At 43.7% G+C, this 15,808-nt stretch overlaps 1 protein-coding gene across 2 annotated transcripts in view; it reads left to right on the top strand.

Moving 5' to 3' along the window:
* clybl (citrate lyase beta like) overlaps positions 1-15,808 on the top strand; it is a 199,944-nt gene that overhangs the window by 83,402 nt on the left and 100,734 nt on the right. For both annotated transcript variants that reach the window (XM_024000197.2, XM_070446578.1), the window contains exon 2: positions 7,335-7,548. In XM_024000197.2, the coding sequence (XP_023855965.1) occupies positions 7,335-7,548 (214 nt within the window). The remainder of the gene's footprint in view (positions 1-7,334; positions 7,549-15,808) is intronic.

Genomic DNA, 15,808 nt, shown 5'->3' with positions numbered 1-15,808 from the left:
GTTCGAGCAAGGAGGCCTACAAATCTGACAACGTTACACCATCTCTGTCAGGAGGAATTGGCCAAAATTCACCCAACTTATTGTGGGAAGCTTGTCGAAGGCTACCCGAAACGTTTGACCCAAGTAAACAATTTAAAGGCAATGCTACCAAATACTAATTGAGTGTATGTAAACTTCTGACCCATGGAAATGTGATGAAAGAAATAAAACTTAAATAAGTAATTCTCTCTACTTTTATTTGGACTTTCACATTCTTAAAATAGTGTAATCCTAACTGTTTTAAGACATGACATTTTTTCTAGGATTAAATGTCAGGAATTGTGAAAAACGAGTTTAAATGTATTTGGCTAAGGTGTATGTAAACTTCCAACTTCAACTGTATAAGACATATAAGACATGGTGGTTTTGGCTCTTTGTGTGCATGTGTGTGCATGCATTCGAGTAAATTCCTCTCTAAACATCCGTTTTTAATTTATCCATAAGACCTCTAAGGTAATACTGTAGTAGTAGTAAGACATATCCCAACTAATATTACTCTACAGTGCAGTAGTAAACTGATCAATCAATCAATCAAATCTATTTATGTTAGCCCTTTTTACACCAGGCAACGTCACAAAGTGCTATACAGAAACCCAGCCTAAAACCCAAAGAGCAAGCATTGCAGATGTAGAAGCACGGTGACTAGGAAAACTCCCTAGAAAGGCAGGGACCTAGGAACTAACCTAGAGAGGATCCAGGCTCTGAGGTGTGGCCAGTTCTTCTTCTGGCTGTGCCGGGTGGAGATTAAAGTAGTATATGGCAAAGATGTTCAAACGTTCATAGATGACCAGCAGGGTCAAATAATACTAACCACAGTGGTTGTATAGGGTGCAACAGGTCAGCACCTCAGGAGTAAATGTCAGTTGGCTTTTCATAGCCGAGCATTCAGAGTTCGAGACTGCAGGTGCGGTAGAGAGAGAAAGTAAAAATGGCAGTTACGGGACGAGGTAGCACGTCCGGTGAACAGGTCAGGGTTCCATAGCCGCAGGCAGAACAGTTGAAACTGGAGCAGAAGCACGACCAGGTGGACTGGGAACAGCAAGGAGTCATCAGGCCAGGTAGTCCCATGGCTCAGTTCCTCTGGGAGGGGAGGGAGGGAGAAGATATAGAGGGAGCATACTTAAATTACTATTTTCATGAATGTGTCATCCAGAGATTGTCACATGCTCCAGTACTTTGTCAACACTTATGTCCTGGCCTTAGTTATCTTTGTGTTCATTATTATTTTAGTCAGGTCAGGGTGTGACATCATGAAGTATGTGTTTTTGTATTGTCTAGGGGGTTGTATGGTTTAGAGGGTTAAGGAGTATAGATGGTTTAGTGTTGTGTGTAGTTGTCTAGGACAGTCTATGGTTGCTGAATGGGTCCCAATTAGAGACAGCTGGTTACTGTTGTCTCTGATTGGGAGCCATATTTAAGACAGCCATAGGCTTTAGCTGTTGTGGGTCATTGTATATGTCTAGTCTATGTCGAACGTAAGTAGTTTGTGTGTGCACTTGCGTTTGTAGTTTCACGGTCGTTTGTTGTTTTGTTGTTTGAAATAGTGTTTCGTGTCCGTCTTCTATATAATAAAAAGAGATGTATTCATATCATGCTGCGCCTTGGTCCTCTCACTCATATCAAGACGATCGCTGGACAGATATAGGATTAAAAAACTTGTCTGTCTCCCTTGATCCTAGGTCCTGGCAGTGTTGTGCAGACTCAGGACAACTGAGCTTTGGAGAAATATGCAGATTCAAAGAGGAGTCCGTAATTTTCTTTCTCATGATCTTTTCGTCAAAGAAGTTCATGAATTTATCACTGCTGAAGTGAAAGCCATCTTCTCTTGGGGAATGCTGCTTTTTAGTTAGCTTTGCGACAGTATCAAAAATAAATGTTGGATTGTTCTTATTYTCCTCAATTAAGTTTGAAAAATAGGATGATCGAGCAGCAGTGAGGGCTCTTCGATATTACACTGTACTGTCTTTCCAAGCTAGTGTGAAGACTTCCAGTTTCGTGGAGCGCCATTTCCGTTCCAATTTTCTGGAAGCTTGCTTCAGGGCTCGGGTATTGTCTGTATACCAGGGAGCTAGTTTCTTATGGCCAATGTCATAACGTCCATGGGTAGGTGGAGGGAGTCTGGAAGAGCATCTAGGAATTTTTGGGTTGTCCGAGAATTTATAGCGAGGCTTTTGATGATCCTTGGTTGGGGTCTGAGCAGATTATTTGTAGCGATTGCAAATGTAATAAAATGGTGGTCCGATAGTCCAAGATTATGAGGAAAAACATTAAGATCCACAATATTTATTCCACGAGACAAAACTGGTTCCAGAGTATGACTGTGGCAGTGAGTAGGTCCGGAGACATGTTGGACAAAACCCACTGAGTCGATGATGGCTCCGAAAGCCTTTTGGTGTGGGTCTGTGGACTTTTCCATGTGAATATTGTCTGCCATGACTACAAGGTCCGATAGGAATACAGGGAACTCAGTGAGGAACGCTGTATATACGGCCCAGAAGGCCTGTAAACAGTAGCTATAAAAAGTGATTGAGTAGGCTGCATAGATTTCATGACTAGAAGCTCAAAAGACGGTAACGCATTCATTTTGGGTGGGGTAAATTTGAAATTTGCTATCTTAAATGTTTGCAACACCTCTGCYTTTGGGATGCGCGGGGGACATGGTCACTAGTGTAAAYGGTCATTCTTTAAAAGTAATTTCCTCACCATCTTAAATAAGCATGCCCCTTTCAAAAAATKTAGAATTAAGAACAGATATAGCCCTTGGTTCACTCCAGACCTGACTTGCCTCGACCAGCACAAAAACATCCTGTGGCGGACTGCGCAAGCATCGAATAGTCCCTGCGATATGCAACTTTTCAGGGAAGTCAGGAACCAATACATGCAGTCAGTTAGGGAAGCAAAGGCTAGCTTTTTTCAAACAGAAATGTGCATCCTGTAGCTCTAACTCCAAAAAGTTTTGGGACACTGTAAAGTCCATGGAGAATAAGAGCACCTCCTCCCAGCTGTCCACTGCACTGAGGCTAGGTAATACTGTCACCACCGATAAATCCACAAAAATCGAGAATTAATAATTTATCTACGGCTGGCCATGCTTTCCTCAACCCCGGCCAACAGCTCCGCACCCCCCGCAGCTACCTCCCCAAGCCTCCCCAGCTTCTCCTTCACCCAAATCCAGATAGCAGATGTTCTGAAAGAGCTGCACAACCTGGACCCGTACAAATCAGCTGAGGACTTAGACGATCTGGACCCTCTCTTTCTAAAATGATCTGCCGCCATTGTTGCAACCCCTATTACCAGTCTGTTCAACCTCTCTTTTTTATCGTCTGAGATCCCTAAAGATTGGAAAGCTGCGCGGTCATCCCCCTCTTCAAAGGGGGTGAACTCTAGACCCAAACTGTTATAGAACCTATATCCATCCTGCCTGCCTTTCTAAAGTCTCGAAAGCCAAGTTAATAAACAGATCACTGACATTTCGAATCCCACCGTACCTTCTCCGCTGTGCAATCCGGTTCCGAGCTGGTCACGGGTGCACCTCAGCCACGCTCAAGGTACTAAACGATATATAACCTCCATCGATAAAAGACAGTACTGTGCAGCCATCTTCATCGACCTGGCCAAGGCTTTCGACTCTGTCAATCACCGTATTCTTATCGGCAGACTTCAACAGCCTTGGTTTCTCAAATGACTGCCTAGCCTGGGTTCACCAACTACTTCTCAGACAGAGTTCAGTGTGTCAAATTGGAGGGCCTGTTGTCCGGACCTCTGGCGCCGTCTCTATGGGGCTAACCACAGGGTTTAATTCTCGGCGACTCTTTTCTCTGTGTATATCAACGATGTCGCTCTGCTGCGGTGCTTCCCTGTCCACCTCTAGCAGACACCATTCTGTTATTACATTTTTGGCGCTTCTTTGGATACTGTGTTTAACCAACTTCGGCAATGTCATTTACAAAATAGCCTCCAACACTACTCAGAAAACTGGATGCGGTCTATCACAGTGCCATCCGTTTTGTCACCAAAGCCCCATATACCACCCACCACTGCGACCTGTATGCTCTAGTCGGCTGGTCCTCGGTACATATTCATCGCCAGACCCACTGGCTCCAGGTCATCTACATAAGTCTATGGTAGGTAAAGCTCCGCCTTATCTCAGCTCACTGGTCACGATAACAACACCCACCCGTAGCACTCGCTCCAGCAGCTATATCTCACTGGTCATCCCCAAAGCCAACACCTCCTTTGACCGCCTTTCCTTCCAGTTCTCTGCTGCCAATGACTGGAACCAATTGCAAAAATCGCTGAAGCTGGAGACTTATATTTCCCTCACTAACTTTAAACAGCTAACCGATCGCTGCAGCTGTACATAGCCCATCTGTAAATAGCCCATCCAATCTACCTACCTCATCCCCATATTGTTTTTATTTACGTTTCTGTTGTGTGAGGGGATTTATACTACTATCTGTACTTATTGGCTATCCTCAACATAAGGCAATAGTACAGCGACTGCAATTAGATGGCATGTGTTAATGTTACTACTTAGCTTCGGCTGGTGGAGCTCCTGTAGAACCATGTCCAGATAAAGTGTCTGTGGTGAAAAGGTTTAATGAAAAAAGTTGACCAAGGGGAAAAATACAAATATTAAATGGTTATTAAAAATTTGAATATGAAAAAACGTGAAGTCGGCAGGTAGCAAGAAAGCAGCAACAAGCCGCACAGCATCACAAATACAACACTTCAGTTAGCTTAGCGTATACAGATTTGTTTGATCTTCCTTTCAGCCAGTTTTCTACAGCACGAAAATAACCCTGCAGCAACAGGAAATGTGGATTATAATTAATAGACATTTTTGTAGGGATTGATACATTTCTGCATTTCAGAACAGTTTCTTGCAATAGGGTGATCAAATTAAGATCCTACATCTGTATGCTTTAACCTGCTATTGCGCACACAGGCACAGGTGTGCCATACTGTACTATTGATCAAGCACCCGCTGCATTGAAACCAGTAGGCTAATTCACACTGTCTAAACGCTGAGGGTAACTAACACTGGTCTTTCCAGTGCACCTCCCGCTTTCTCCTACAGTTTGGGCTAAAAAGGGTTTGCTTTATTTWATGGTCCTATCATAATGTGATCGGACCATCAAATAAAGCAAACCTTGTTTTAATGGCTCTCCTGTGAAGTCGTGACTTGCGACATACCTGAAAACGGGTCACATATCTATCACACTGACCTCACCTTTCCCCTCTTCCCTCTTGCAGTCGCCGGGTTACTGCGACGGCAGCCTCCCTGCACTGAGCTAAAAGGGGGGAAGAGAGAGCGAACAATGGAAAGAAGAAAAGGGAGAGATTTGAGAAATGCTGAGTGTGGTGTCTGACCTCTGTGTCAGCTGATCTGGTCTCCCACTCCTCTTCTGTCTCTGGTGACTCCACATAAAAGGGCCCCTTCTCTATCCCTCTCTTTCTTCTCTCCTCTCACTTTTCTCTCGCTCCCCCTTTTCTCTCTGCTCTTTCCCCCCTCTCTGTAGTTTTTTAAATTTTTTATGAAATCTATTCCTTAATTACCGCCAACATCTTCTGGTAAGCGTCCCTCACTTACATTATAATTTATTTGCCTTTCAAGTGGGCACTTAAAACGTCTCTTTAACCATTCACCCCAGAGCGGTCTGTACTGAATGGAGAGGACTTCATTTGGGTCTCAACAACCACCACCCTCCATCCCYCACCCCCCCTTCTGACCTCTACCTCCCTCCTCCATCCCCCACACCCTCTTTATTTTTCATTCTAATTTAGCTTTTTTTTCTTCTCCTTCGTCAATATGGCCCTGTAGCTTTTTGTCCCCCAAAGTGACATCCAGCAAGACCCTCCCTCTTTACCTCTATTCCCTCCAATCCACATGACTCACACAGGCTTGCTTATTTTGCATATTCCTTCTGCCCTCTAGCCTTTAGTCCTTTGTGAGATGTTGTTMCTTACCAAATCTAAACACACTAGCGTTTCGAGGAGACCCCCACAGAGAGCCTTACTCTATGTGTACCTGAGACCCACTAAAGAGAGAACTAAAACCCACCTGAAATGGCTTTATTTGCACTGCTCTAGTTGCATCATCCCCCTGCTCCAGATTAGGTCCTCAAATTGATTCTGCAGGGCATTCATAAGCATGGTCGATGGGCTTAAGTGGCTATTAAAAGGACTTTAGCACCTTTAAGGAGAACAAAAGAGTAGAAAAGAGAAGGCTTCCCTCTTCCTTTTTACAAGGAGCACCATATCCCCCTCTTCTCTCCCTTTCTTCTCGCTTTCTATAAWTATGATCCCTTGGAGAGGACCTTGGAGGTTTAGGGAGACTGCAGTGACAGCAGAGAGGCTGTTTCCTACTGTAATTAGATCTATGTGATCCTAATCATTTAGGCCATTCATTAGGGCTAATAGTTTGAGCAGCCCGAGCGACAGAACAATAATTAAGATGTGACGAGTGTGTGCTGTGTGTCATAACTGTGATTTATTGGTGTGTGACTGACTAAAAAGAGTGTGTGTGTGTTTACATGGTGTATGTGAGTGTGGATTTTGCGTGTGTGTTTTGCGTACATGTGTGTGGTTAAATGTGTGCTAGTTTGTAGGCAGCGGAGCCTATCTAAACATTGCTAAATGTATGTGAGAGACTGCGTGTCTCTCCATAGGTTCTGTGGTGTTTGTATAGTCTCTTCTGTTTGCTAGAGCCAGCCTCTGATTCTAGGACATTCTATGAAGATTTGCTGTGTTGTCCAAACTTTATAGTACACACACACACAAGCACTTGCATGCATACATGCGCGCACACACACACACACACACACACACACACACACACACACACGCACACACTGTCTTTAATACGTGTATTCAGCTGGGTGTGCTAAGCCCTACTGGAGAGCATTTGCATATGTTTGTGATCTTGTCACTGGTAAAGGCTTTCAAAGCCCAGGTCAACACAGCTCATTCACCTGAATGGAGAACCAAAAGGGAAACAGCTAAGGTTTTCCAACGAGGGTTAGGAAAGGAAACCAGAACTTTCAGGAATGTCCCTTTCCAATTGTATGGCTCTTAATTCTGGGGCAAGATCATTGTCAATGGGGATTGAACACAAAACGACATCCACTTCTACAGTGTGTTGAGACATCCATGTACAGCAGTTATAACAGGTTATGTTTGTTTTACTTTGTTTTATAATTAGTGTTGCAGCATACACTTGTGCATGTGGGCGGCACGTGCACGTGTGTTTCTACAAATAGGCCTATACATTTATATGACCCTTTGTTTGACAGGGACACTCGCTGGTTCCTGTCTGTGGCTTTACCGTGGTGTCGTGGTGGATGTCACAGCCATCACGTAGCTTGTACCAACCTGAGATATGTGCCGCGGCGCGCCGTGCTCTACTGCCCCGGCAATGACGAGAGGAAGCTGAGGAAACTGGCATCGCTGCGCGGCCTAGACTGTGCCGTACTGGACTGTGAGGATGGAGTGGCCCTCAGCAAGAAGGTACTGTTAGACACATATGGGTGTGCACACTCACACACAGGCATCTCTCTCTCTCTCTCTCTTCTCACTCACACACACACACACACACACACACACACACACACACACACACACACACTTGTACCTTGCATGACACACACACTTGCACAACCATCTCCAAGTGTGTGTGTCAGCTTCCACCTTGGCTAAAATCTTAATTCCAGCTCACTCTCTCGGTCAGCCAGATGCTACCAGGCCTTAATCAGTGGTGAATGAGAAAATGACCTAAAAGAGATGCTTAAAACAAGCTAATTTCACCCCATTACAATACCACAAAGGCCTCTGCCGGCCCCCCTATCCCCTGCCTTTAAAACAAGGTGACCACATCCCACTGAGTCCCAACTGGGCAAGCAGCAGGAAGCCAGCAGATGCAGCAGGTTAAAAAGCATTCTTATCCTGCCCACACGGCTTCCCCATTGGCCCCGCCGGCCTCCCCTGCCCACCCCATGAAATCATGATTGGTTGGAGAAGAGAAGGGGAAAAGGTTTTTAAGTYATGATAATAAAGATGATTGATATGGCTCAGACGGTTTCTGTCGAAAGGGAATAAACTCAAAAAGGAGTAGTGTGACTGACAGGCTAAACAGCTTTGAGCCTGTTAATAAGGATGTCAATGTTTAGAAACAACAAGCTTTATGTCTTTGTGTRGAAGAGGTGGAGAGGAATGTGGCATTGTGTACACACGCGCGCGCACACACACAGACAACCATGGATAGTATTGTAAAATAGTATTGTATTCCAAGAATCCCCTTCCTACTAATCCCATTACTGTCCCCCCTTCTGTTCTGGTGACGGCCTAACGCTCCACAACAGCGCTCCCGAGTCGGAGCAGGATTCAGTCAATTGTCACGACCATATGTTAAGCCTCAAAAAAATTCTGCCATAATGCGGCAAACCCTGTGATATATGATTTATTTGCTAGGTTAGTACTACGTTGAAATGAGTTATTAACTCTTTAATTAAAGGCACCTTTTTCTCCCCGGCTCCCTGTCTTCCACTTCCCACTCTCTCAGCTGCTTTGTGCATTGTGGCAATTGGAAATCCGTGGGGGGTTTTGTTGTATACCTTCAGACAGGACGCTTTATTTTCCTACGGGGCTAAATTACACTTCTCGTGTGTGTGCGTGCAGGCGTCCATTTTACACCGCCAATTAATGCTGCAGAACTGATAATKACATTTTGCCATTGAATGCATTCAWGATTTAGATATTTTTCCCTCTAATATTTTTTTAAAGAATCCATTCAATCTGTGAAAACGCTAAATGGTGAGTGAAGGAAGACCGCAGAAGACATATTGTCACAATCGTCACCTTTGAGAATCAACCAAGMTCGCCGCTAACCTATTATGGTGTAACATTGTTACACCAGAGAGCTAAGCTATCCGGCCTTCCTGTTTGTCTCTCTGTCGACGTTGTTAGCTACAGTCGCTACGCTCGCCCTCGCTGCGATTACCTTCACCATGACAACGGCACAGCGGGCCTGTCGCCGTGCCAACCGATGCCAGGCCCCCACGCTGCCCCTGTTCTTGCCCGACTGACAGACGGAGTGAAAGAGAGCTGCCCAGAGCCTGCTAACTGCTACCCTGAGAGGAGAGAAACAGAGAGGAGGGGGAGAGGAGCAAAAGTCTAGAGAGAAGGAGAGGAGGAGGAGAGGAGGAGGGAAATAGTGGGGGGAAGACAAGGCTGACCGCACTAACACTATTACGCATATCATCATATCTGTAAGATCAGTGGGAAGGAGGAGAAGAGGGGGATGAGGTGGAGGAGGGCAAGCTGAAACCCTGTAGTGGAGCTGACGGCTACACCTGTCTCTTTCATCCCCCCCTTGGTACCTTCTCTTCGTACCCTATAGGCTAGCGTTCCTCCTGACGTCTCGCTCTCCCCTGTTGGCCTCCTATCTCCTTCACTTCTCCATCCCTCCCTCCTGACTCCCCTCCGTTGAGATTTTCTGTGTAATCCCTGGAAGTTTGGAACTAATGAACTAACTGCTGAGCCTCTGAAACAGAGCCTGGTCCAAAACTATACTGTACTTCACACTCCATTTCCTTCGCCAGATGGTAGGGTGGCGTGGCTGCGCCGGAAGGGAGCAACTTCACACACACACAATATTTTATATATATATATATATATATATATATATCTTACACGAGCACGGATGCACAGACAGACACACGCATAGGCACACACTAACACACACACACACACACACACACATATACACATATACACACATTGCCCATTTTGATGGGTTAGAAAAAGACTAACTCTGAGATATAAAATGGCCCTGGTTTCATTAGCTTAAAACAAGGCTGTAGGCTATTGGCAGAGACCAGGGGTGAGGATGTCTTTGGTTAGGTTTTGGTGCGTGTGTCTGTCTTTCTGTGTCATCTGATCCACTCTCCTGCAGGTGGTGGTAGTGACTGCCACATAACACAAACATGGTGACCAGCGCTCTTGCTCTGAATTGCTCCTCTCTCTTTCTCTCTCGCTCACTCTCTCACTCACACACACACACACACACACACACACACACACACACACACAGTTCCTTTTTGATTTGTAAAGAAAAGTGTTTGAACAAAAAGTTGTTTTATAGTCAATGCATCTGGTCATCCAAATGTTACTCTTCACAATGCCTAATATTGTCCACCATAATGATTTAGTCACGTCATCCATGTGAATATGGAAGACACACAGTGAAAGACAGATTTGGGATTTATACAGTGCATTCGGAAAGTATTCAGACCTGTTCCCTTTTTCCACAACTTGTTACGTTAGACTTATTCTAAAATGGATTATGTAAAAACGTTTCCTCATCAATCCACACACAATACCCCATAATGACAAAGTGGAAACAGGTTTTTKAAATGAAACATTTAAAATATAGAGCTTATAGAACAATGAATCTTAGACCCTTTTATAAGCATCTGAGATGTTAGGATATAAAAACTGAGTTGTTGACCAATAGTATTTCTGTAAAGTTAACCGCTGCTTCTCAGAGGCGTGACAATGGGGGTTGGYAAGACTAACACAGAGAATGCTGAATTCAAATCAAATCAAATCAAATGTTATTGGCCACATACACTTGTCTAGCAGATGTTATTGCGAGTGTTGCGAAATGTTTGTTTCTAGCTCCTCTTGTATACAGTTGATAAGAAGAGTCACTTCGGGGCTGACCTGCACAGGCATCTGGAACTGTAGAGAGCTACTGTTGTTGTTGTATTGTGTGTGTGGGCAAACGTGTTTATGAGTATGTGCATGGAGATGCGTGTGTGTGTGTGTGCACAAAGCCACGAGACAGGCCAGTCATTTTATGTCCTGTTGTGACGACCCRCAATGCCATTTAAAATGAGCTCAGGTGAAGGACAGCCTGTCTTTGTGTGTGTATGTACAGTGCCTTCGGAAAGTATTCAGACCCCTTGACTTTTTCCACATTTTGTTACGTTACAGCCTTATTCTAAAATGGATAAAAAAAGAATAATCCTCAGCAATCGACACACAACGTCTCATAATGACATAGTGAAAACAGGTTTTTAGAAATGTTTGAAAATGTATTACAAATAAAAAACTAAGTATTCAGACCCTTTGCTATGAGACTCGAAATTGGAGTCCATTTGTGGTAAATTCAGTTGATTGGACAGGATTTGGAAAGGCACACACCTATCTATATAAGGTTCCACAGTTGACAGTGCATGTCAGAGCAAAAACCAAGCCATGAGGTCAAAGGAATTGTCCATAGAGCTCCGAGACAGGATTGTGTCGAGGCACAGATCTGGGGAAGGGTACCAAAAACGTTTTGCAGCATTGAAGGTCCCCAAGAACACATTGGCCTCCATCATTCTTAAATGGAAGAAGTTTGGAACCACCAAGACCCTTCCTAGAGCTGGCCGCCCAGCCAAACTGAGCAATCGGAGGGAGAAGGGCCTGATGGTCACTCTGACAGAGCTCCAGACTCTCAGACCATGASAAAYAAGATTCTCTGGTCTGATGAAACCAAGATTCAACTTTTTGTCCTGAATGCCAAGCGTCACATCTGGAGGAAAACTGGCACCATCCCTACGGTGAAGCGTGGTGGTGGTAGCATCATGCTGTGAGGATGTTTTTCAGCGGCAGGGACTGGGAGACTAGTCCGGATCGAGGGAAAGATGAACGAAGCAAATTAAAGAGATCCTTGATGAAAACCTGCTCCAGAGCGCTCAGGACCTCAGACTGGGGCTAAGGTTCACCTTCCAACAGGACAACGACCCTAAGCACACAGCTAAGACAACGCAGGAGTGGCTCTGCAGAGACGAGTGGAAAAACACCCCAAATACAGGTGTGCCAAGCTTGCAGCGTCATACCCAAGAAGACGTGACGCTGTAATCGCTGCCAAAGGTGCTTCAACAAAGTATTAAGTAAAAGGTCTGAATACTTATGTTAATGTWATTAAAAAACATTTCTAAAAACGTTTTTGCTTTGTCATTATGGGGTATTGTGTGTAGATTGATGAGGGGAAAATACAATTGAATCCATTTTAGAATAAGGCTGTAAGATAACAAMATTTGTAAAAAGTTAATGGGTCTGAATACTTTCCGAATGCACTCTACATACCGTATACCAAATCCAATAATTCTCATTGGATCACATATTTGTTTTGTTCTGTAGCAGTTCACTAAAAGTATTCTAAGATTAGGCATAGGACACATTTGACTTTTGACAAAACAACTCCACTTTACTACAGCWCATACTTGTAAACATCGTAAGGAAATCAATTGATATTTTTACTCCACTCTCCATTACCACCAGCAAGCGTCATTCTTAGTCATTCAATTTGTCCCACCCTGGGTTAATGTTATAGTGTAGGGAAACGCGTGGTGTAATTCCCTGTCCTTTAATCTATATTATTGGATCTGCTACATAGAAAAACAGCTACTGTCTTTAATGCAATGTTTGGTGTCAGCTGATTATTGTCAATTGTATTTATGTTCCAGTTCTGCTGGTGGCAGCGAGTAGGAAGTGAGAAGTGTTGCCTTCAGAATCATATTGTAAGTTGTGTGTACCGTATATAGTTTGCTTAATTCTTTCTGAAGTGCCTTACGTAGTTGTTACATTGCTATGGATTGCACTTGGATATTAGGTAATATCTTTTTTCTTCTCAGAATTCATTGTAATTTGTTGTCCACACATCAAAGTTTTCAGTTTAACATAAATGATGCAGCCAATTGTCTTCCAATAAGGACTTAATTTGAATGCACATATTGTTAGTCAAGAGAGGAAGTTTGAGACATTTATTCTAAAAGTAAAAAGAGTCAAATTAATATTTATTTGACAGATGGGACACTTGGGGATCAATCCTCAGTGTGTGTGTGTGTGTGTGTGTCTGTCTGTGTCTCTGTATGCGTGCCCTTGTCTGCGGCTGTGTGTTTGTGCATGCACTGATATCTGTGTGTATGTGTGCCCCTGATCTCTTCAGTGAGCCTTGTAGAGTTGCGAGAAACTCCCAGCCAACCTGCCAAGAATTACAAAATAATCTGAGCCGCTCACCCAGAAAATAGATCCTGCCTCAACGAGATCATACACACACCCTGTCTTTGCCAAACCAATCTGCCTGTCACAGACCTGTGTGTGCGTTCTTGCATGTCATGTATGCTTGTGTGTGTGTGTTAGTCCTATCAGTGTGTGGGTTAAGCGGCAGGCGTCCTGCCACAGTCATGTGTGGGGTGTGGTCCATGGGAGGGTGGGGGCTCAGAATTCGTGGAAGGTGCAGACAATTTAATGATTGTCTATGGCTTGGATTGTTCTTCTGGAATGGTAGTAGATGGGGTTTCCTCATAGTGTGTGGGGTAATTCTTCAGCACAATGTGTGTGATACAATACTGAGTACTCCTAGCATCCCTCTCTATGGCCCTYGTCTCTTGGGACAGAAACACACACACGTCGCGCGCACACACACATGCTCCAGATGCTGTGGGTTGAGGCCAGGGGTTCAGAGAAAGAGAGAGGGATCAYAAAACGCTGAGAAAGAGAGAACACAGAGGTTCCTCTCTCCCTCTCTCATTATCCTGTTACATTCCCTTTGTTTTCCCTGGCTGACCCACGGCCCGGCGCTACGTGTGCTTTTGAACGGAGGGAGAGAGAGAGGGATGGAAGGAAGGAAGAAAAAAGGAGTGGAAGGGAGGGATGTATTCTCACTCCCCCACACCGCTATGTGTGCTAGGGAATGAAGGGATGGAGGGAGTTGGAAAAAGAGAGGAAGGATGGATGGATTCTCCCTTCCCTTTTTCCCCTCCTACATCACCATGCGCTACGTATGTTATGGGATTCAGGGAGAGAGGAGGGATGGCAGGAGAAGGGAAAAGATGAGTGTAACTGAGGGATGAATGGATGGATTCTCCCTTCCCTCCTCCCCTTCTATACCTCTCCAGCTACAGTACGAGTCAAACGTTTGGGCACACCTACTCATTCAAAGGTTTTTCTTTTTTTTTTTACTCTTTCCTACATTGTAGAATAATAGTGAAGACATCAAAACGATGAAATAACACATATGGAATCATGTAGTAACCAAAAAAGTGTTTAAACAAATCAAAATTCATTTTATATTTGATATTCTTCTTTGATATTCTTCTTCTTGGCATCCTCTCAACCAGCTTGATGAGGTAGTCACCTGGAATGCATTCCAATTAGCAGGTGTGCCTTGTTAAAAGTTAATTAGTGGAATTTATTTCCTTAATGCATTTGAGGCAGTCAGTTGTGTTGTGACAAGGTAGGGGTGGTATACGGTAGGTAGCCTAGTGGTTAGAGCATTGGACTAGTTACCAAAAGGTTGCAAGTTCAAATCTCCGAGCTGACAAGGTACACATCTTTCGTTCTGCCCCTGAACAGGCAGTTAACCCACTGTTCCAAGGCCGTCATTTAAAATAAGAATTTGTTCTTAACTGACTTGCCTAGTTAACCTCTCTTGGATATGTGGGACGCTAGCGTCCCACCTAGCCAACATCCAGTGAAAATGCAGAGCACCAAATTCAAATAAATTACTATAAAAATTAAACTTATGAAATCACACATTCAATATACCAAATTAAAGCTACACTTGTTGTGAATCCAGCCAACGTGTCAGATTTCAAAAATGCTTTACTGAGGATAGCACCCCAGCAAACGATCACAGACCATCATATTTCAACCCTCCAGGTGCGACACAAAACGCAGAAATAAAGATTTAATTCATGCCTTACCTTTGACAAGCTTCTTCTGTTGGCACTCCAATATGTCCCATAAACATCACAAATGGTCCTTTTGTTCGATTAATTCCGTCGATATATATCCAAAATATCCATTTATTTGGCGCGTTTGATCCAGAAAAACACCGGTTCCAACTCGCTCAACATGACTACAAAAGTTACCTGTAAGCTTTGTCCAAACATTTCAAACTACTTTTATAATACAACTTTACGTATTTTGTTACGTAAATAATCGATCAAATTGAAGACGGGATGATCTGTGTTATTTACCGGAGGAAAACAATGTGTAGCATGCTTTCTGGTCACGCGCCTCTAACAAACAGTACACTTCACTCGAGTCTCATTCTAAACATGGCTACTTCTTCATTTTTCAAATGAAAAACCTCAACCAATTTCTAAAGACTGTTGACATCCAGTGGAAGCGATAGGAACTGCAGAAAGGTCCGTTAGAAATCTGGATTCCCAATGAAAATTCATTGAAAAGAGAGTGACCTAAAAAAAAAAAAATCTGAATGGTTTGTCCTCGGGGTTTTGCCTGCCAAATAAGTTATGTTATTGTCACAGACATCATTCAAACAGTTTTGGAAACTTCAGAGTGTTTTCTATCCAATACTAATAATATTATGCATATATTAGCATCTGGGACTGAGTAGGAGGCCGTTTACTCTGGGCGCACTTTTCATCCAAATGTGAAAATGCTGCCCCCTATCCATAAGAAGTTAAATAAAGGTAAAATAAAAAAAAATACAGAAGATAGCCCTATTTGGTAAAAGAGCAAGTCAATATTATGGCAAGAACAGCTCAAGTAAGCAAAGAGAAACGACAGTCCCATCATTACTTTAAGACATGATCAGTCAATCCGAAAATCCTAATCGCAAAAACCATCARGTGCTATGATGAAACTGGCTCTCATGAGGACCGCCACAGGAAAGGAAGACCCAGAGTTTCCTCTGCTGCAGAGGATAAGTTCATTAGAGTTACCAGCCAGAAATAGTCCATTTTAAAAT

The sequence above is a fragment of the Salvelinus sp. IW2-2015 genome, linkage group LG2 (genome assembly GCF_002910315.2).
Source record: "Salvelinus sp. IW2-2015 linkage group LG2, ASM291031v2, whole genome shotgun sequence".
In the NCBI taxonomy this organism is placed as follows: domain Eukaryota; kingdom Metazoa; phylum Chordata; class Actinopteri; order Salmoniformes; family Salmonidae; genus Salvelinus; species Salvelinus sp. IW2-2015.
Note: the sequence above shows the minus strand (reverse complement) of the source record. Positions and strands in the feature narration are given on the sequence as shown.